The sequence below is a fragment of the Seriola aureovittata genome, chromosome 1 (genome assembly GCF_021018895.1).
Source record: "Seriola aureovittata isolate HTS-2021-v1 ecotype China chromosome 1, ASM2101889v1, whole genome shotgun sequence".
Taxonomy (NCBI): Eukaryota; Metazoa; Chordata; class Actinopteri; order Carangiformes; family Carangidae; genus Seriola; species Seriola aureovittata.
Genome location: NC_079364.1, coordinates 1,982,840 through 1,997,807, shown reverse-complemented (window position 1 = coordinate 1,997,807; position 14,968 = coordinate 1,982,840). Strand labels below are relative to the sequence as shown.

Sequence of the window (14,968 nt, the reverse complement as noted above, 5' to 3'; positions counted from 1 at the left end):
GGTGTTTGAACTGGCACAGTTATTACTGTCACCACGCACTCCGCTGTCCAGCTGCACCTTGAGCAAACAGCTGGATGCAGCTGGATCAGGCCGGATGAGTCACCTGTACAGTTCCTGCTTCCTGTGTGACTCACGAGCAACAGTCTGTGTATTTCATGCTGGAAGAGTGTGGAATAAATTTAAATCTGGAAGATATTAAAGGGTCAGTTAAACCAAATTAAGAAAAACAGATTTTCTCAAATGCAGTGAACGCAACAATATTATTATCATCATCATCAGAGTCTGTGATGACGCTCTGTGGGTGGACCACACCTTACACAATAATTTGATCCATTGTTGATATTAGAATAAAGATTTGTGCAGCTTTAAACAAACCTAACAACGGCAGGAAACGGCTCAGCAGTTTTCAGAGGGATGGAGCGACTGTGGTGGCAGTTAACACCTCCTAACACTCCTCACTATGAAACCTTACAAAGTCATTTTCTGAAAAATCCTGTGTGACAAAGTGAAGGAATCGTCTGATCCAAGTGATGGAAGCTTCATTTTGCTCTTTTATATGATGTAAAATGAGTCTCTAAATACTGATTTTACAGCATTTATTACACTTTTCTGCCTTTTTATATTCTCTCATATTCACAATGACACACACACACACACAAACACACATACACACACACACACACACACACACACACACACACACACACACTTTAGCCTCAGTACATTGCTGTGTATAATTAGCAGTGTTTTAGAGACTGTTATCTGAAGATATTTTTGACAAGACAGGCTCATCACAACAGCCTTATGAGCAGGAAAGTATACACAAAGGGTGTGTGTGTGTGTGTGTGTGTGTGTGTGTGTGTGTGTGTGTGTGTTTGTGTCATTGTGAAGGTTTCAAGTAGATTGGACCTGCTTTGATCAGCAGCAGCTAATTTTGTGAAAAGAAAGTCTGTGCATCAGACCACTGCTTCTGTCCACACCTTAAGTACATGACAATTACATATCTGTGTGTGTGTGTGTGTGTGTGTGTGTGAGAACATGTAACCAGACCATTTATTGTCAGTGCAGCTTTAGCTTTCTGCTGTTAGCCGTCCTTTCATCCTAATGAGCAGAGTGTGTGGGGGACTGTTGGTCCTCGTCTCTCTGCTGTTCACTCTGGCAGATAATTGGTCGTTAACACTGATGTTACTGTGAGTGGAGACGGGGGTTCAATTGTCAAGAGCAGTAACATCTCATCAGTGATATGTCACGACAACTTTAAAGTCAGTTTGAAAGAAATCAGTGGTACTTAACGGTCAGAGAAGCGAGCTCGTAGCTGATTGGTTGCAAGTTTGACTGCTTGTTAAATTATATTGAAGTTACAGGGAGTAACATGAGTCAGAGGGTTAACTAAATGGTTAGTTTTAACTGACATTAAACTGACACATTAGAGAGTTTGATTTGATTCATACACATGAAAGAAACAACTTTAAATGAAAGAAGAATATAAATGTCTAAATAAAGACGAGCCGGCTGAAACTGGGTTACTGCAGACAGCCGAGACACTGCACTGAAAAACTCCTTAAACATAAAAGCTGCCGTCCCTCTGCAAATCAAATGTTTAATCTTTTTCCTGGTAAAAAGTTCTGTATTTGGACGATTGAGCCTTTTTACTTTTATACACAATATATATTTTGTGCACTTGGTATTGGGGCAAGAACAAAACACAGCTGGTGAAATTATTGGGACGGAGCAGAAACGACTGGAGTGTTCATACTTCACTTTATATATTACCTTTCAAGTCCTAGAGGCAGTTTGGGGTTCAGTGGGGCTGGTGTTCAATCAATCAATCGATCAAACTTTATTTGTACAGCACTTTTCATACAAGTTAGTGCAGTTCAAAGAGCTTCACACACTGATGAGCTAAAAAGAAAAAGGACAAATCAAGTGAGAAAACTGATGAGATACAATACGATGGATTTAAAAAGCTGTAATAACATTAGCAAACAAAAAACGTAGGAAAATGAATAATAAAAAATAAATAAAATACAATAAAATACAATTCAGAACATAATTACAATAAAATAAAGTGACTAATGACTAAAAACCATATTTAATGAATGAGATTTAAAATTTAGCTCCGAATCAAAGATCACGCCGAGGTTTTTTGTTCAGGGACACTTTGACTGGAGGAGCCGGGGATCAAACCGCCGACCGTCCGCCGACCTACTGAGCCACATCCGCCCCAGTGGCAGAATGACATCGCACCGACCTGAGAGTTTGAATTAGTGGCCACTGCTTTCATTTTTCTGGATCCAACTTTCTCTCTTTTGCCGTCGAATCGACTGTTGCATCATTTATATGAGTGAAGCTTCAGAGTCGTTACACAAACACTGGTGTATTGTTAGTTTCCCGCTCTCATTTCCACCAGATTATCACCAATCAGCTTGTTGTGTTTGTAATTGAGCGGAGGAGATGAAGGCAGCAGATGCTCGGCTGAAATTTTTTTTTTTTTTTCCCGCTCTCCTCGCTCGTATCAGAGCTCTGCCTCTTCTCTCCATCTGCTGACGCTGCTGTGTGCGATGCCAGCCCCCCCAACCCCCCCCACTCTGTCTGTGTGACGGGGGGTTGCCCCACGCAGCACCAGCTTCCTCTAATCTTTTCCTGCCTCTGTCTTATTTTAGAAGATGCCAGGGCCCCTGTTGTCATGGCAACAGGCGGCTATTAGCTTGAGTTATGGCCGTTGTGTTCTCCCTCACAATGAAGTCTCACCTAAAAAAAAAAATATATATATATATATATATATAAATATATATAAATAAAGGAAATAAAAACAGAAGTTTTGACGGAGTTTAAAACATGGCGTTCACCTCCGCGCTGCTCCTCCTGCTTCAGCTGGCATTTTGAAGAGACCCCCATTTTGTCCCATTTTGTTTGACATTTTCAGAGTGCTGCAGGTTCACTTTTTTTTTTTTTTTGTCTCCTTTCTTTTCTTTTCTTTTTGCTTCTTTTTTTCTCAGTGTTTGCGAAGCCCTGGATGAATTCTGTTGAGGTTTTGCATATGAATGTATCTTCACAATACAAGACACATTTACATTTCCCTTGTTCATTCTTACACATGGAACCTCTTAAAGGAATAACTCAAACCATTAACATATAAATACATTTTGTTTTTGTGTTTTTCTTTTTTAGATCTTTATCCATGACTGATGCAGTTTATATCCAATGCTTCAAGTTTTCCCATTGGCTGAACTAAACGGTTTCTGGTGTAATTGAAAGGAAAAGGAGACGGCGCTCATGGGAAAAAACAGCATTGCTTGTTTTTTCAGATGCTTTGAAAAAAAAAAAAACGATGTCTATGTTTAGCTGACAAAGAAAAAATGAGTTTTGACTCTTGTCTATCAGGAGCACAGGTTGTCGGAGCTCACAGATCTCCTGCCACCTCCTAACGATCCGTCCCTGACAAAGAGGTTTTAGGACTTGAAGCTAACTGAACTGAAACCCGAGCATTGACAGATGAGGAAACAATCACATGAGTCATTTGTCTACATATAGTTGTATTTATTTTTGAAGGTGCCGACAGCGTCATCCCACAGACATTCAGGACTAAAGATCAGATTTCACTCCGGAGCACAAATCATCACACTTTTTTTACTGAAATTCATGGAAATCAGTGACGTATTACATGACAGGTTACTTGAATGTTTGATTTCTCTTCATTATAAATTAATTTCTGATTTACTTTAGACAGAAAATGTTACTAAAACGTGTCTGTCTCCACACGGAGCTGCTAAGACAGAAACTGTGGGGAAATGTTACTTCTATGATGTCAATGTGACATCGTTTGTTTTTACTTGGAGACGCGTCACACGTGAAAATGAGGCGAGATGCCAAATCTCTAGCTCACGCAACGCTGCCGCGAGACCAAGACGTTCCTCGCCTGGCAGAGCCACGCTCTGAGCTAAAAAGCTAACACGGCTAAAGATCCTTCAGATTTCCACTGTGCTGCTGCTTTCTTTGTCGTGTGCTAATGTAAACATTATCATGCAACACATTACTGTGTGTCCAGCCTTGTGTATGTCCCTACAAGCTTCCTGCATCCGCCATCTGTGAGTGTGCGAGAGATTCCCGGTGAGATGAGCAGCCTGACATTTACAACGCCACCTCAGAGGTCAGCACCTTACACGGCGCGGGCGGCGTCACCCCGCCTGGCATCCAGATGTCAAAGCTGGCATTTACAGCAGAGTGTCGATGCGGCTAATGGACAGTCTCGTTAGACCAAACACAGGTGGGGGGATCCTGAGGTGCTAGCATGAGCGGCTAACAGAGGACCGCATTTTACTTAATTTAATTAGAACACAGGAGTTTGTGAAGCAGTGTGTGTGAATGTGATGTCATTCAGCATCAGTACAGTAGCCTATAACAGGTATTGATTATCGGAGAGTAATCAGGATGCTCTTGACGACCACAAGTGGCAAAAGTGTGTGTGTGTGTGTGTTCAGTCTAGTCCTGAGGGAACCCTTGTGTGGTGATCATGAAAGTACAAGACCAGCATGAGGCATTGGAGGGTGTGTGTCTGTGTGCGTGTGTGTGTGTGTGTGTGTGTGTGTGTGTGTGTGTGTGTGTGTGTGTGTGCGTGCACGTGTGTGATTAAATCTCTTTTTCCAGTTGAAGTGCAGCAGATTGTGCGTCTCAGCTCTTCAGAGGTCGACCGCAGCCCCCTCATGCCTGACTGGACTCATTTCATCTCCTCGAGTGGCTGGTCGTGTTAATGGTGTCAATACTGACTTAACCGTGTTGATTCTACCCAGTGCCTCTGGTGTGTGTGTGTGTGTGTGTGTGTGTGTGTGTGTGTGTGTGTGTGTCGAGATTAGCGTCTCTGACAACATTGTGTTTGGTGTCACACCTGATCCATGATGACAGAGGAACCGCTTCCTTATCTCTGATTGATGCTCAGCTGTTATCAAATAAAAAAAAATTACATTAAAGAAAAAAAGTAATTACATATATATTTCTAATTTGCATTTAAATTATCTATTTAATATTTGACTAGAAAAAGAAAATCATCATTTTACCAGTTAATAATTATGTTCTTTTCCCTCAGTCTGTGTTTAAATAGAGAAACGATAATAACACTTTGAACTGGAACAGCAAATTTAAATTTAAATGTTTGTCTGTTTATGTTGTTGTTTCTGTTCTGCTGCATCTCACGGTTAATGTTCCCCCGTTTAACTTTCACACTTGGTGTTGTGTGACAACAGCTCTCTTTAATTTAACAACGTACACAAACGGAGAGGCAGCAGGAGCTCTGATTGGCCAGACTCCAGCCAATCAGAGCTCCTGCTACCTCTCTGTGAGGAGAATGTCATGTGAGAGTTTTAAAAGGAGAAAATGTACTCTGGTGTTTATAACCATCAGTTTCAGTAACAACTTTATTCATTTTCTCTTCCTAATAATAATGATAATAATAATAATAATAATGATGATGATGGTCTGACTGCTCGTGTTCGTCGACCATTTGAACTTCTTTCAGCAGCATCAGCGACTTCCCCTCCAATTAACGTCACTTTAATTATAGTTGTTAGTACAGTGTGGTAAAATGCTCAGTGCATGTTATTATTACTGACTGACTGATAAAAAACAAAACTAAAACCCAAGTTATAATAACTCAAAGTTTTCCTCTAACGGCGACTGAAGCGCTGCATTCATGCGAACAAAGGTCAGGATCACGGTTCACATCCCTAAACTGATCCAAGACCTGTTTAATAATGCTGCAGTCCACACGGTGCACGACCGGCTTCTTACTGCTGGTTCTGCAGGTAAAAATACTTTTAGTCTCTGCAGGATATAATCGACGCTGGGTTTTTGTCTACACTGTTGTGTGTGTGTGTGTGTGTGTGTGTGTGTGTGTTGGTTGAGCGTGTTTTACAGGGCGGTGCTTTGCTGTTATTGCATTAGCAGAGAGCTTTAAATTAAGATTGAAGTTTTTATAAAAGAAAAAAGAAAAGATGACTAACTTTTATAGTGGCCGAAAATACAATTTCTTGCTACGCCGCTGCCTCCAGCCACATTTTTGCAACTTGTCGAACACGTTAATTAACAGTCCGCACACGTCCCACACTGAAACATCGGTGGGTTCCTGTGCTCCTGATCAGTTTGTTTGAACGTTGTGAAGACACGGGGAGAACGAGTGCAACAGGAGGAGGTGTCGGTTGGAACAGGTCGGTTCTGTGAAGCAGCAACTGCACGTCAGTAGAAAACGTTAATCCCTGTTGAAAATGAGTTGTATGTAAATATAATTTCTCTGAGTCAGAACAGACCGAGCCATCACTGTAAACACGGAGGAGGTGGAGGAAGAGGTGGAGGAAGAGGAGGAGGAAGAGGAGGAGGAGGAGGAAGAGAAAGAGGAGGAGGAGGTGGAGGAGGAGGAGGAGGAGGAGGTAGAGGAGGAGGTGGATGAGGAAGAGGTGGAGGTGGAGGAGGAGGAAGAGAAAGAGGAGGAGGAGGTGGAGGAAGAGGAGGAGGAGGAGGAGGTAGAGGAGGAGGTGGATGAGGAAGAGGTGGAGGAGGAGGAGGAGGAAGAGAAAGAGGAGGAGGAGGTGGAGGAAGAGGAGGAGGAGGTAGAGGAGGAGGTGGAGGAGGAAGAGGTGGAGGTGGAGGAGGAGGTGGAAGAGGACGTGGAAGAGGAAGAGGAGGAGGAGCTGGTGTGTCCTGCTCTGAGTTTTCATCACGTCGTGGTTATGGACGTCTTCTGGGCGACACGGCGTTGACAGATGAGTGAAAGGACTCTGATTGCAATCCACCGGAGAAGAGAGCATCTGCCCCGTTCCCATGATTCAGCTCTGACCTTAATCTGCTCGTCATCACATCATCACCCCCCCCCCCATATGTCTGCTGTTGATGTATTCTGCCTGATGCAGTCACAGGAGGCTGTTGTTGGCGCCGTCTCACTCGCCACCAGACTTACGTATGGCTCAAACCGGGCTCGCCGCCTGGTCATTACCCAGCGGCACCGGCAGCAGCCGCAGGACAAGCTGAGGAGACGCTGCCTGCTGATAGGCTGAGCTGCTCCGCTCTCCTCTCCTGTCTCTCTTTCTTTCCTTTCCTGTTCTTACCTGCTAATTAATTTCTTGGCTCTCCTCTATTCTCCTTTCCCTACTCCTTCCTTTCTTCTCCTTTCCTTTCCACTCTTTCTCCCCCTAATCTTTCTTTCCCTTAAGATTTTTCTTTTTCTTCATCTTCCCTTTATTGTTTCCTTTCCTTTCTCTCTTCTCGTTTCCTTTCCTTTCTCTCTTCTCGTTTCCTTTCCTTTCTCTCTTCTCGTTTCCTTTCCTTTCTCTCTTCTCGTTTCCTTTTTTGTCTCTCCCTCTCCTCTCCTTTCCTTTCTCCCCTCTCCTTTCCTTTCTTGTGTCTCTTATTTCCTTTCCTTCCATCTTCTCCTCTTCTCCCTCTCTGGTTATATTTCCGTGTCACAGAGCCGACCTGCTCTTCCTGTCCTTCCTCAGAGTGGATTTGCGTTGCCTCATAAAACGCCTGGATGTTTCGTCTCCTCTGAACGAACCACGCGAAGCGGTCGACTGCGGACGCTTGATCTCGCACCTGCCGCCCGGCTGTGATTGGACACCGGAACGGACGGGTTCTCCTCCTCCTCCGCTCTCCTCCTCTCTTCCACGATCGTCCCGACGTCATAGCAACAGATGGCGGTTTGATTACTGAGCGGATGTTCTAATTTATCACCCCTCGTGCCCCTCAGCTCTGTATCGTGTTTCAATTAAATAGGGATTTGGAAGCAGCGCGCGGTTACCAGAGTCAATCCTCATAATTCATTAAGAGGAGCTATCACGCGTGGAGGCGTCGACTGGAGGAGAAGTGTTGCCATGAGTCAGGAGCTCTGAGCTCCTCAGTGGGCTGGAGGAAAATTAGTATCAGCAGGGTGCAAATGTAACACCTGCCAGAAATCAATAAGGGTCACCCCAGACCTCTCACTGCTGAAGTTTGGAGGTGTTTGAGTTCGTTTGTTTTATACAATAAAAAACTTTTTATACCGTCTGACTCACGGTTGGAGCGCGGCCACGGCTGGATGAAACTCTGCCAGTGAACTCATCAGGACAAAAGATTAACGAGTCTCTTAGAAAGTGTCTGTTTTTTTTTTTTGCCTTGACTCCCAGGGTGCATTTGGGCAAGGCTTCCAAAAGTAAAAGTCTGTTTCATTCATATCTGAATAGACAGTGTTAGGTGACTGACAGGTCGACGCTTGGACGGAGCCAAAGACAGAAAATAGGAAGCTGGAGTCGAACTGTATTTAATCATATTTATCCTCGTTTAAAAAGTTTCTGTTGGCAATGAGTCACTTTTCGTCAGTGTGGATTCACACACAGTTGGCATCCTCCACGAAGGATCGAGCTTCAAACGAGTGTCGGATTCTCGAACTTGTTTAAGTGGCTGGATGGTTCGGTCAGTCCGTCCGTGTGTTCAGACCGTGTGTCACAAACTGGATTCACTCTGAACGAAGACGTTTGGTGCTGCTCGAATTATCACTGGTTACGTATCAGAAATTTAAAGATGAAGAGAAAAAAAAGAAATCTGGACAAACCTGGCCAGGCTCACCACTTCATCTGACCACCTCTCGATTGATGATGAACTACCTGTGAAGTTTGACGTTGCCAAAAAACGGAGCAATTTGTTTTGCACTCTGTCCAGGAATATCACACTTAATCAACAAGAAGTGGCTCTGGTTCCTGCATCATTTAAAAAATCCAAGCCAACGACTTGGGGACAGTTGCAGAGGTCAGCATTAAGTGCACAAAGTAATTAAGGCTGATGGCATGAATCAACCAAATTGCACTTAACTGCTTTGCAAGGACGAGAGATCTTCTTCTCTTTCAGTCACGACCGTCTCAACCCTTAAGCCTGAAGTAAGCTATTTTCTGTTAACTCGTCAGCAGCTGGATCTGTGCATCATCTGCAGTGTTTCGGGTGGAGACTGGACGACTCATCAGCTCCTGCCAGTGACCAAAAGAACCAGACTGTAGATACGAGCCGCAGCTTCTATAACAGCTGAGCTTTGGGCCTTAGTTTCTATTGGATCCACAGTGAAACATTAAATTCACACGTAAATGCGCTTCTTGATGGAGTGGAGCTTCTTACACTTGGTTTTGCAGCACACACCAATTGCAAATCACCTTGACAGAGCCGACCTTTTAGAGAACAGAGAGAATAGGAATCTGCAAAACGGATGAAGCACAATTCACCGCTCCACGAAAGAGATTCAACGTGGCTTTGAGTCGTGAGGCGGGATTGACTGACACGAAGACTTTGAAGCGTGTTAACACGCTGTCTTGGAAACGGCGGGGAGAAGAGCACGAGTAATGTCATGCACCGAGCTTCCAGCACCACCTGTCTGACAGAGATGCTGCGCTACTTCCACCTCCAGGCACTCAGAGAGAGCACATGGAGCTCAGACGCCCAGACGGAGGACGACAACCGCTGCGTCTGATCATGATGAAAATATTTTGGACACTTCCAACCGGTAGGAGACCCCCCGGGGGGGAGACCCACTGCACTCTGGGAGATCACATTACCAGTGTAGTCTGAGCGGACGGGAGAGAGGATGTCTCCGCTGTGTACGACTTGTGGATGGTTTGACACTAACCTCGGGTGAAGGTGTGTTCAGCAGTCTGAGAGTCACAGCTCAGTGTGGAGGGACACTGACGGACACAAAGTGTGTGTGTGTGTGTGTGTGTGTGTGTGTGTGTGTGTGGATAAAAGACTTCCTGTTGGAGCTCAGATGCCAAGAGACGCTGCGAAGGTGAACAGAGGTTTAATCAGCTCATTTACACCTGTGAGACTGATGAACTCACCACAGGAGCCGGACCTCCGTCTCCACTACACGAGTCCGAGTCAGAGCTCGGGAGTGAAAACATGTCCTGTACAGAGGCGTCATTGTCTCAGTGTTTGATCACATACAGCCTCGTTTAATTCATACTGATCAAGGTTTTTCCACTGTTTTTTATTTAGGCTGAACTCTTGCACTTCTTCTGCTGCAGCTGGATGTTCAATCTCTTTTCCTGTGACGTCCCGACAGTCAATCAAACTTAATTTGTATATCAACTTTCACAGCGTCAGACTGATGCACTCCAAAAACTACATTAAAATTATACAGTAAAGAAAAAACAATGTTGCCTCAAGTTAAAACACAATTTATCAAATAATAAAAGAGGGAAACGAGCGTCCCTCAGTCGTCATAAAGATTGGATATTAAATACACACTCTCTTATCAAACCTGTAGAGCCACATAAAACTTTAAACTATTAAAACAGTTTTCACTCATATTGATTCCCCCTTTTAATCTATCAAAATTATTTGATCAGATCATCTGACTCACGGCTGATGTGCAGCCCAAGCAGGAATCCTCTGTCCTTTTTTATTTAACGTACGACGCCACCGTTCTTAATGATGCTTTTCTTCGTTATCTGCACGTGGCGACTTCTGAAAAAGATGATGCTTAAGCCAGATAAGGTCCCGTAAGCTGCCACTTGACTCATCCACTTCCTAACATCCTGGGCTGTGATTCGTCACAGAAACATTGGACACGATTCTGATATCGGTCCGATACATTCATATACTCTTAAGCAATAATTGCCTTAAATGAATCTATCAAACTCCCATTAATCTAAAGCGCTCACTTCCTTTTCTCCTCCAATCTGCATTATGCATGACTTAACATGATAAAAGCTTATATGTTAATGCCTTTTTAATGAGAGTGAACACTGACGGCTCCTCTGAAATCCTTCAGACCTGAGCTGTAGGAGTTACAGTCGTGGACCCACCACCTATGTTACAGCTGATTCCCCTCCCCCAGGCCCTCCCTCCCTCCACACCCACACACTTTATTACAACCCATTAAAAAACCAAATGGGTCATAATCGAGCTTAATAAATGTCGGCATCGCTGCTCATACAGGGAGGGCAGGGGGCTGAATGTCTGTTTACCTTGTACATGTGTTAATTAGCCTCTGCCATGCGTGTGCACGGCTGTGTGAGGAGATGAAAATGAGGGTAATTAGATCTGATAGCGGGGGGAGGGGCTGATGCACTGCACCTGCAGCCACATATGAGTCATTGTGTCACACCTGGGAATCTAAAGTCTGCGGACAAACACTGCAGCGCTAAGGTGCTGTTATGTCACAAAGTCAAAGCCAGGGGGACAAACGATCAGCTGACATGGACGTCGTCAAGAGTCACAATGTGTGTTTGTGGCTGCTTCCTGATCAGGAAAAAGGTTCACGGTCACACGTAAGAAAGACTCGAATGATAATGAAAAGTCATGGATGGAAAAACAGGAAAAAAAAAAGAGAAATTAAATAAACTTGGAGTGATCCAGTCGATGATTGTTGGTGTTTGTCAGAATAAAAGTTGACCACAGACTCCAGAGGGTTCAGGCTCGACTCCGGGACAGACGAACGGAGACCTTTAGAAACTCTGCTGGACCAGTTTTATTTTGAAAACTCTGGGGTTGTGTTTTATTTTGAAAACTCTGGGGTTGTGTTGTAGTCTGGACGGACAGAAACTGAGATCTTTGGAAACGATGAGGTCACACCCACGGTCTCTCCTGATTGGCTCTCATCAGCCTAGACTACCAGTGGTGAATACAACATGACAATGAATGACAGTGTTACGGACCTTCTTGTCTTCACTAGCAGCTGTTGAGTTAAATTCTACATTTTACCACCACAGCTGTCCTCCTTGTTCCTCATTCGTAGTATTTTTTTGCAACTAATCAACTGCAGAGTCGACAATCTGCTTCCTGTTTCCTGTTTTTCACACATGCCCGGTGTACGTGGTGGCTCGGGTACGTATGCATTTTCAGGTGTGGTAGTCTGGACGGAGAGTGTTTCTGGACCATTAACAAAGATACCAAGTTTGTACTGACTGTGGAAACTGTGATGTCACCTCTGTATCTAGGCCAGTATTAGCACTTTAAAGCTGTTGTGTCGCTGCTGTTCTGTGAAAGTCTTGTCATTCACTCTTCCAGTTTATCCAGCGAGCCTTGAAAGATCTTTTGTGTGGCGTTGGTATTAGAATTCTCTTGAATTCTTCTTCCTCTGTGGGAGAAGAGTTTCAGGATGAGAGGCTGGTGTGACAGTCTGCTCTGGGAAAACCACTGGGCCAAAGATTAAAGGAAATTCTTTTATTATTTATTTGCTGCCGGCCACCGTCACTTGGCCATGACAGACCTTTGAAGACTGGCGGCTTTGATGGAAATGAAATTTCATTTTCTGGTGTCTTCTGTCTCGCGTCCGGCCCGTCAGACCTGTCACATCGCCGCCGAGCGGGGACACCGGGGGATGACTCAGAGAAAAGGGCGGGAGACGAGTCGCGAGGACGGGACGAGCGCTGATTGACAGATGACTGATAACGTTTGTGTGTCTCAGAGTTTAAATCCCAGCACTGATGACAATCTGAAATCAATAGGACGTATCGGTCGAAGAATTAGTGTGATCACCTGATTGATTCTCTCATCAGGAACATGTGGAAGACTGATGCGACATTTCCAACAAACTAATATTGATAAAGTGGTGGAAACATCCGGCTGTGAGGCCTCCAGGGTTCCATTTAATTAACACCTCGTTAATCCTATTTAATATATTTATATTATTATTATTATATTATAATTTCTTTGATGGTCAGACTGGATTTTATTCATTATATTTCACCGTATTCACTGTCACCTGTGCAGCTGCACCACAATCATCCATTTAAATCACATCCCTCTTAATTCAACAGATGAAGTTAAACGTTTTTCAGCTCAACTATTACAGGAATCAGTTTTTCACAAAGAGCAACACAGAACTTAAAATATAAGAGTAAAATATAAAAGTCTAAAGTAACGAAGATTTGAGTTCCAGGTGTGACCGATGTTTTTATGAGGGGATCTCTGTCGTGTTTGTTTTGCCGTCATTTACTTTTCTGATTATCAGTTTCTCTAAACCCTAAAAATAATTCTCCAGCCCTTTCTTACATCCCAACTCGTCTGCTGCAGCTGCATTGCATTCTGGTCCGTTTCCATGCTTGTGTGTGTGTGTTGCCCCTGCGCCTCCTCCTCTGATGGAGTTCTTCCTCTACGATTGTGTGTAATAACATCGGTGTATAACAGCAGCAAAGGGAAGAAATAACATCTTTGTCTGTTCAGCTATTTATCCACATGAAGAAATAAATAAAAAAACATTAAACTAAGTGTCGCAACACGTCTAACTGCTGGCGTCTGAACTGAGTTTAGCCTGCGACCTGCTGAGCTGCCAACTGGCAGTAAATCCAGAGCACAACAGGCAGGTGAGCGCTGACGCTGCTCCAGGCTCCAGACTTTCACTCTTCATAAACCTCTGCTCGCTTCACGACACTCACCTGCAGCCGCTGGCGGACGGAGCCTGCTGCTAAATATTATGCAGTTTCCTCACGTGACAGGAAATCATGGTTTTGATCAACAATGTGTTTCTCGAAACAGAAAGAAACGGGGCTTTTGTTGGGGACTAATTTCAGCTGCGGATTAACTGCTGGGTGTGTTTGGAGCTCTGTGGCACAGAGGAATAACATATCTTGGTCTTTCTCTGGTGTTTCGTTTAAAAACAATAGAATATAGTCAGACATGTCCTTTAAATCCCAAGAGCTCAGATGTGTCATCAACACCTATTAGAAATAATATACATCAGGCTTTGGATACATTCATGGTTTGCTTTGGTGTTTTTTGTTAATACATGATGGAAAAACTGGTGTCTTTATTTGTCCTTCGTCCTTATGCTCTTATTTTGGAATCCTGCGTTTACTTTAAATTGTGTCAGGGACGAGGAGCAGCCGGATGTCAGAGTGATGATGATGGCGATGGCTGAGAGCCGGCTGTCCAGCGTCACATATTGACACAGTTCAGTCATCACAGCGTCGGTGGGGGGGTGGGGGTCGGCTGCTGCTGCTGCTGCTGCTGTGGAGGGAGTTTGTTCAGCTTCTTATCACAGACTGAATCATCGAGTCTAGGACGGAGCAGATCAGCTGATCGACGAGGAGATGAAACAGTCGTCACTGACGTTTTCTCACTGAGAAGCTGAAACGTGATGCTGAGGTTTAAACCTCCACATTGTCAGGTGGATAAATATCTACCGCTGTTACAGGCCGTTACATTTAAACTAAGATAAAAGGGCTGTTATTCTACTACAGCTCCCATGAGGCTTTGAGAGTGCTGCTGTGGCTTATCCTTCACAGAGTCGGTACTGACAGACATAATCTGCTTGTAGTGCTGCATGTGTGCACACAACATAGACCTACATACATAGATCTGTTGTGATCCTATTTGACCTCATCAGGTGTTTTGTGAGGTCAGCACGTTTTCACATTCACCGTTTGATTATCAGAGCACGACGTGTGTGTTGCTCGGGCGTGTTTGTGTTAAACTACAAGTGTCAGGCTTTAAACACAACAGCGACTTTACAATGAACCAGATCCAGAAGTTAAATGTTCCAGTTTTTGTTCCAGCGAGCGCCAAACAACAAGGGCATGAAAACAGCCCTGGGCCACTGGATGTGATTAATATATCAGATACACTGTGTGTGTGTGTGTGTGTGTGTGTGTGTGTGTGTGTGTGTGTGTGTGTGTGTGTGTGTGTGTTTCAATTACTCATCCTGGCTTCAGATTCTGGCATCATCAGACTTTCAGACTGTACTGTGTGTTTGTGTGTTTTCTGTAAATGAAGATTGTGTCTTTATAACTGTGTATTTTCTTCCTCTGTGTGTGTGTGTGTGTGTGTGTGTGTGTGTCTGCAGGTGGAGCGGGAGATAGCCATCCTCAAACTCATAGAGCATCCCCACGTTTTAAAGCTGCACGACGTCTACGAAAATAAGAAATACCTGTAAGTACAAAAGACCAAAATTTCAATTCGTATTATGTCTTTTTAAAAAATACAAATTGAATGCAGCGTTAAGTGTTCAGTGTTTGGCTGAATG

At 44.0% G+C, this 14,968-nt stretch overlaps 1 protein-coding gene across 8 annotated transcripts in view; it reads left to right on the top strand.

Moving 5' to 3' along the window:
* The window catches only part of LOC130169188 (serine/threonine-protein kinase BRSK2-like), a 141,051-nt gene that overhangs the window by 64,564 nt on the left and 61,519 nt on the right, over positions 1-14,968 (top strand). For all 8 annotated transcript variants that reach the window (XM_056375729.1, XM_056375695.1, XM_056375712.1 and 5 more), the window contains exon 3: positions 14,789-14,874. In XM_056375729.1, the coding sequence (XP_056231704.1) occupies positions 14,789-14,874 (86 nt within the window). The remainder of the gene's footprint in view (positions 1-14,788; positions 14,875-14,968) is intronic.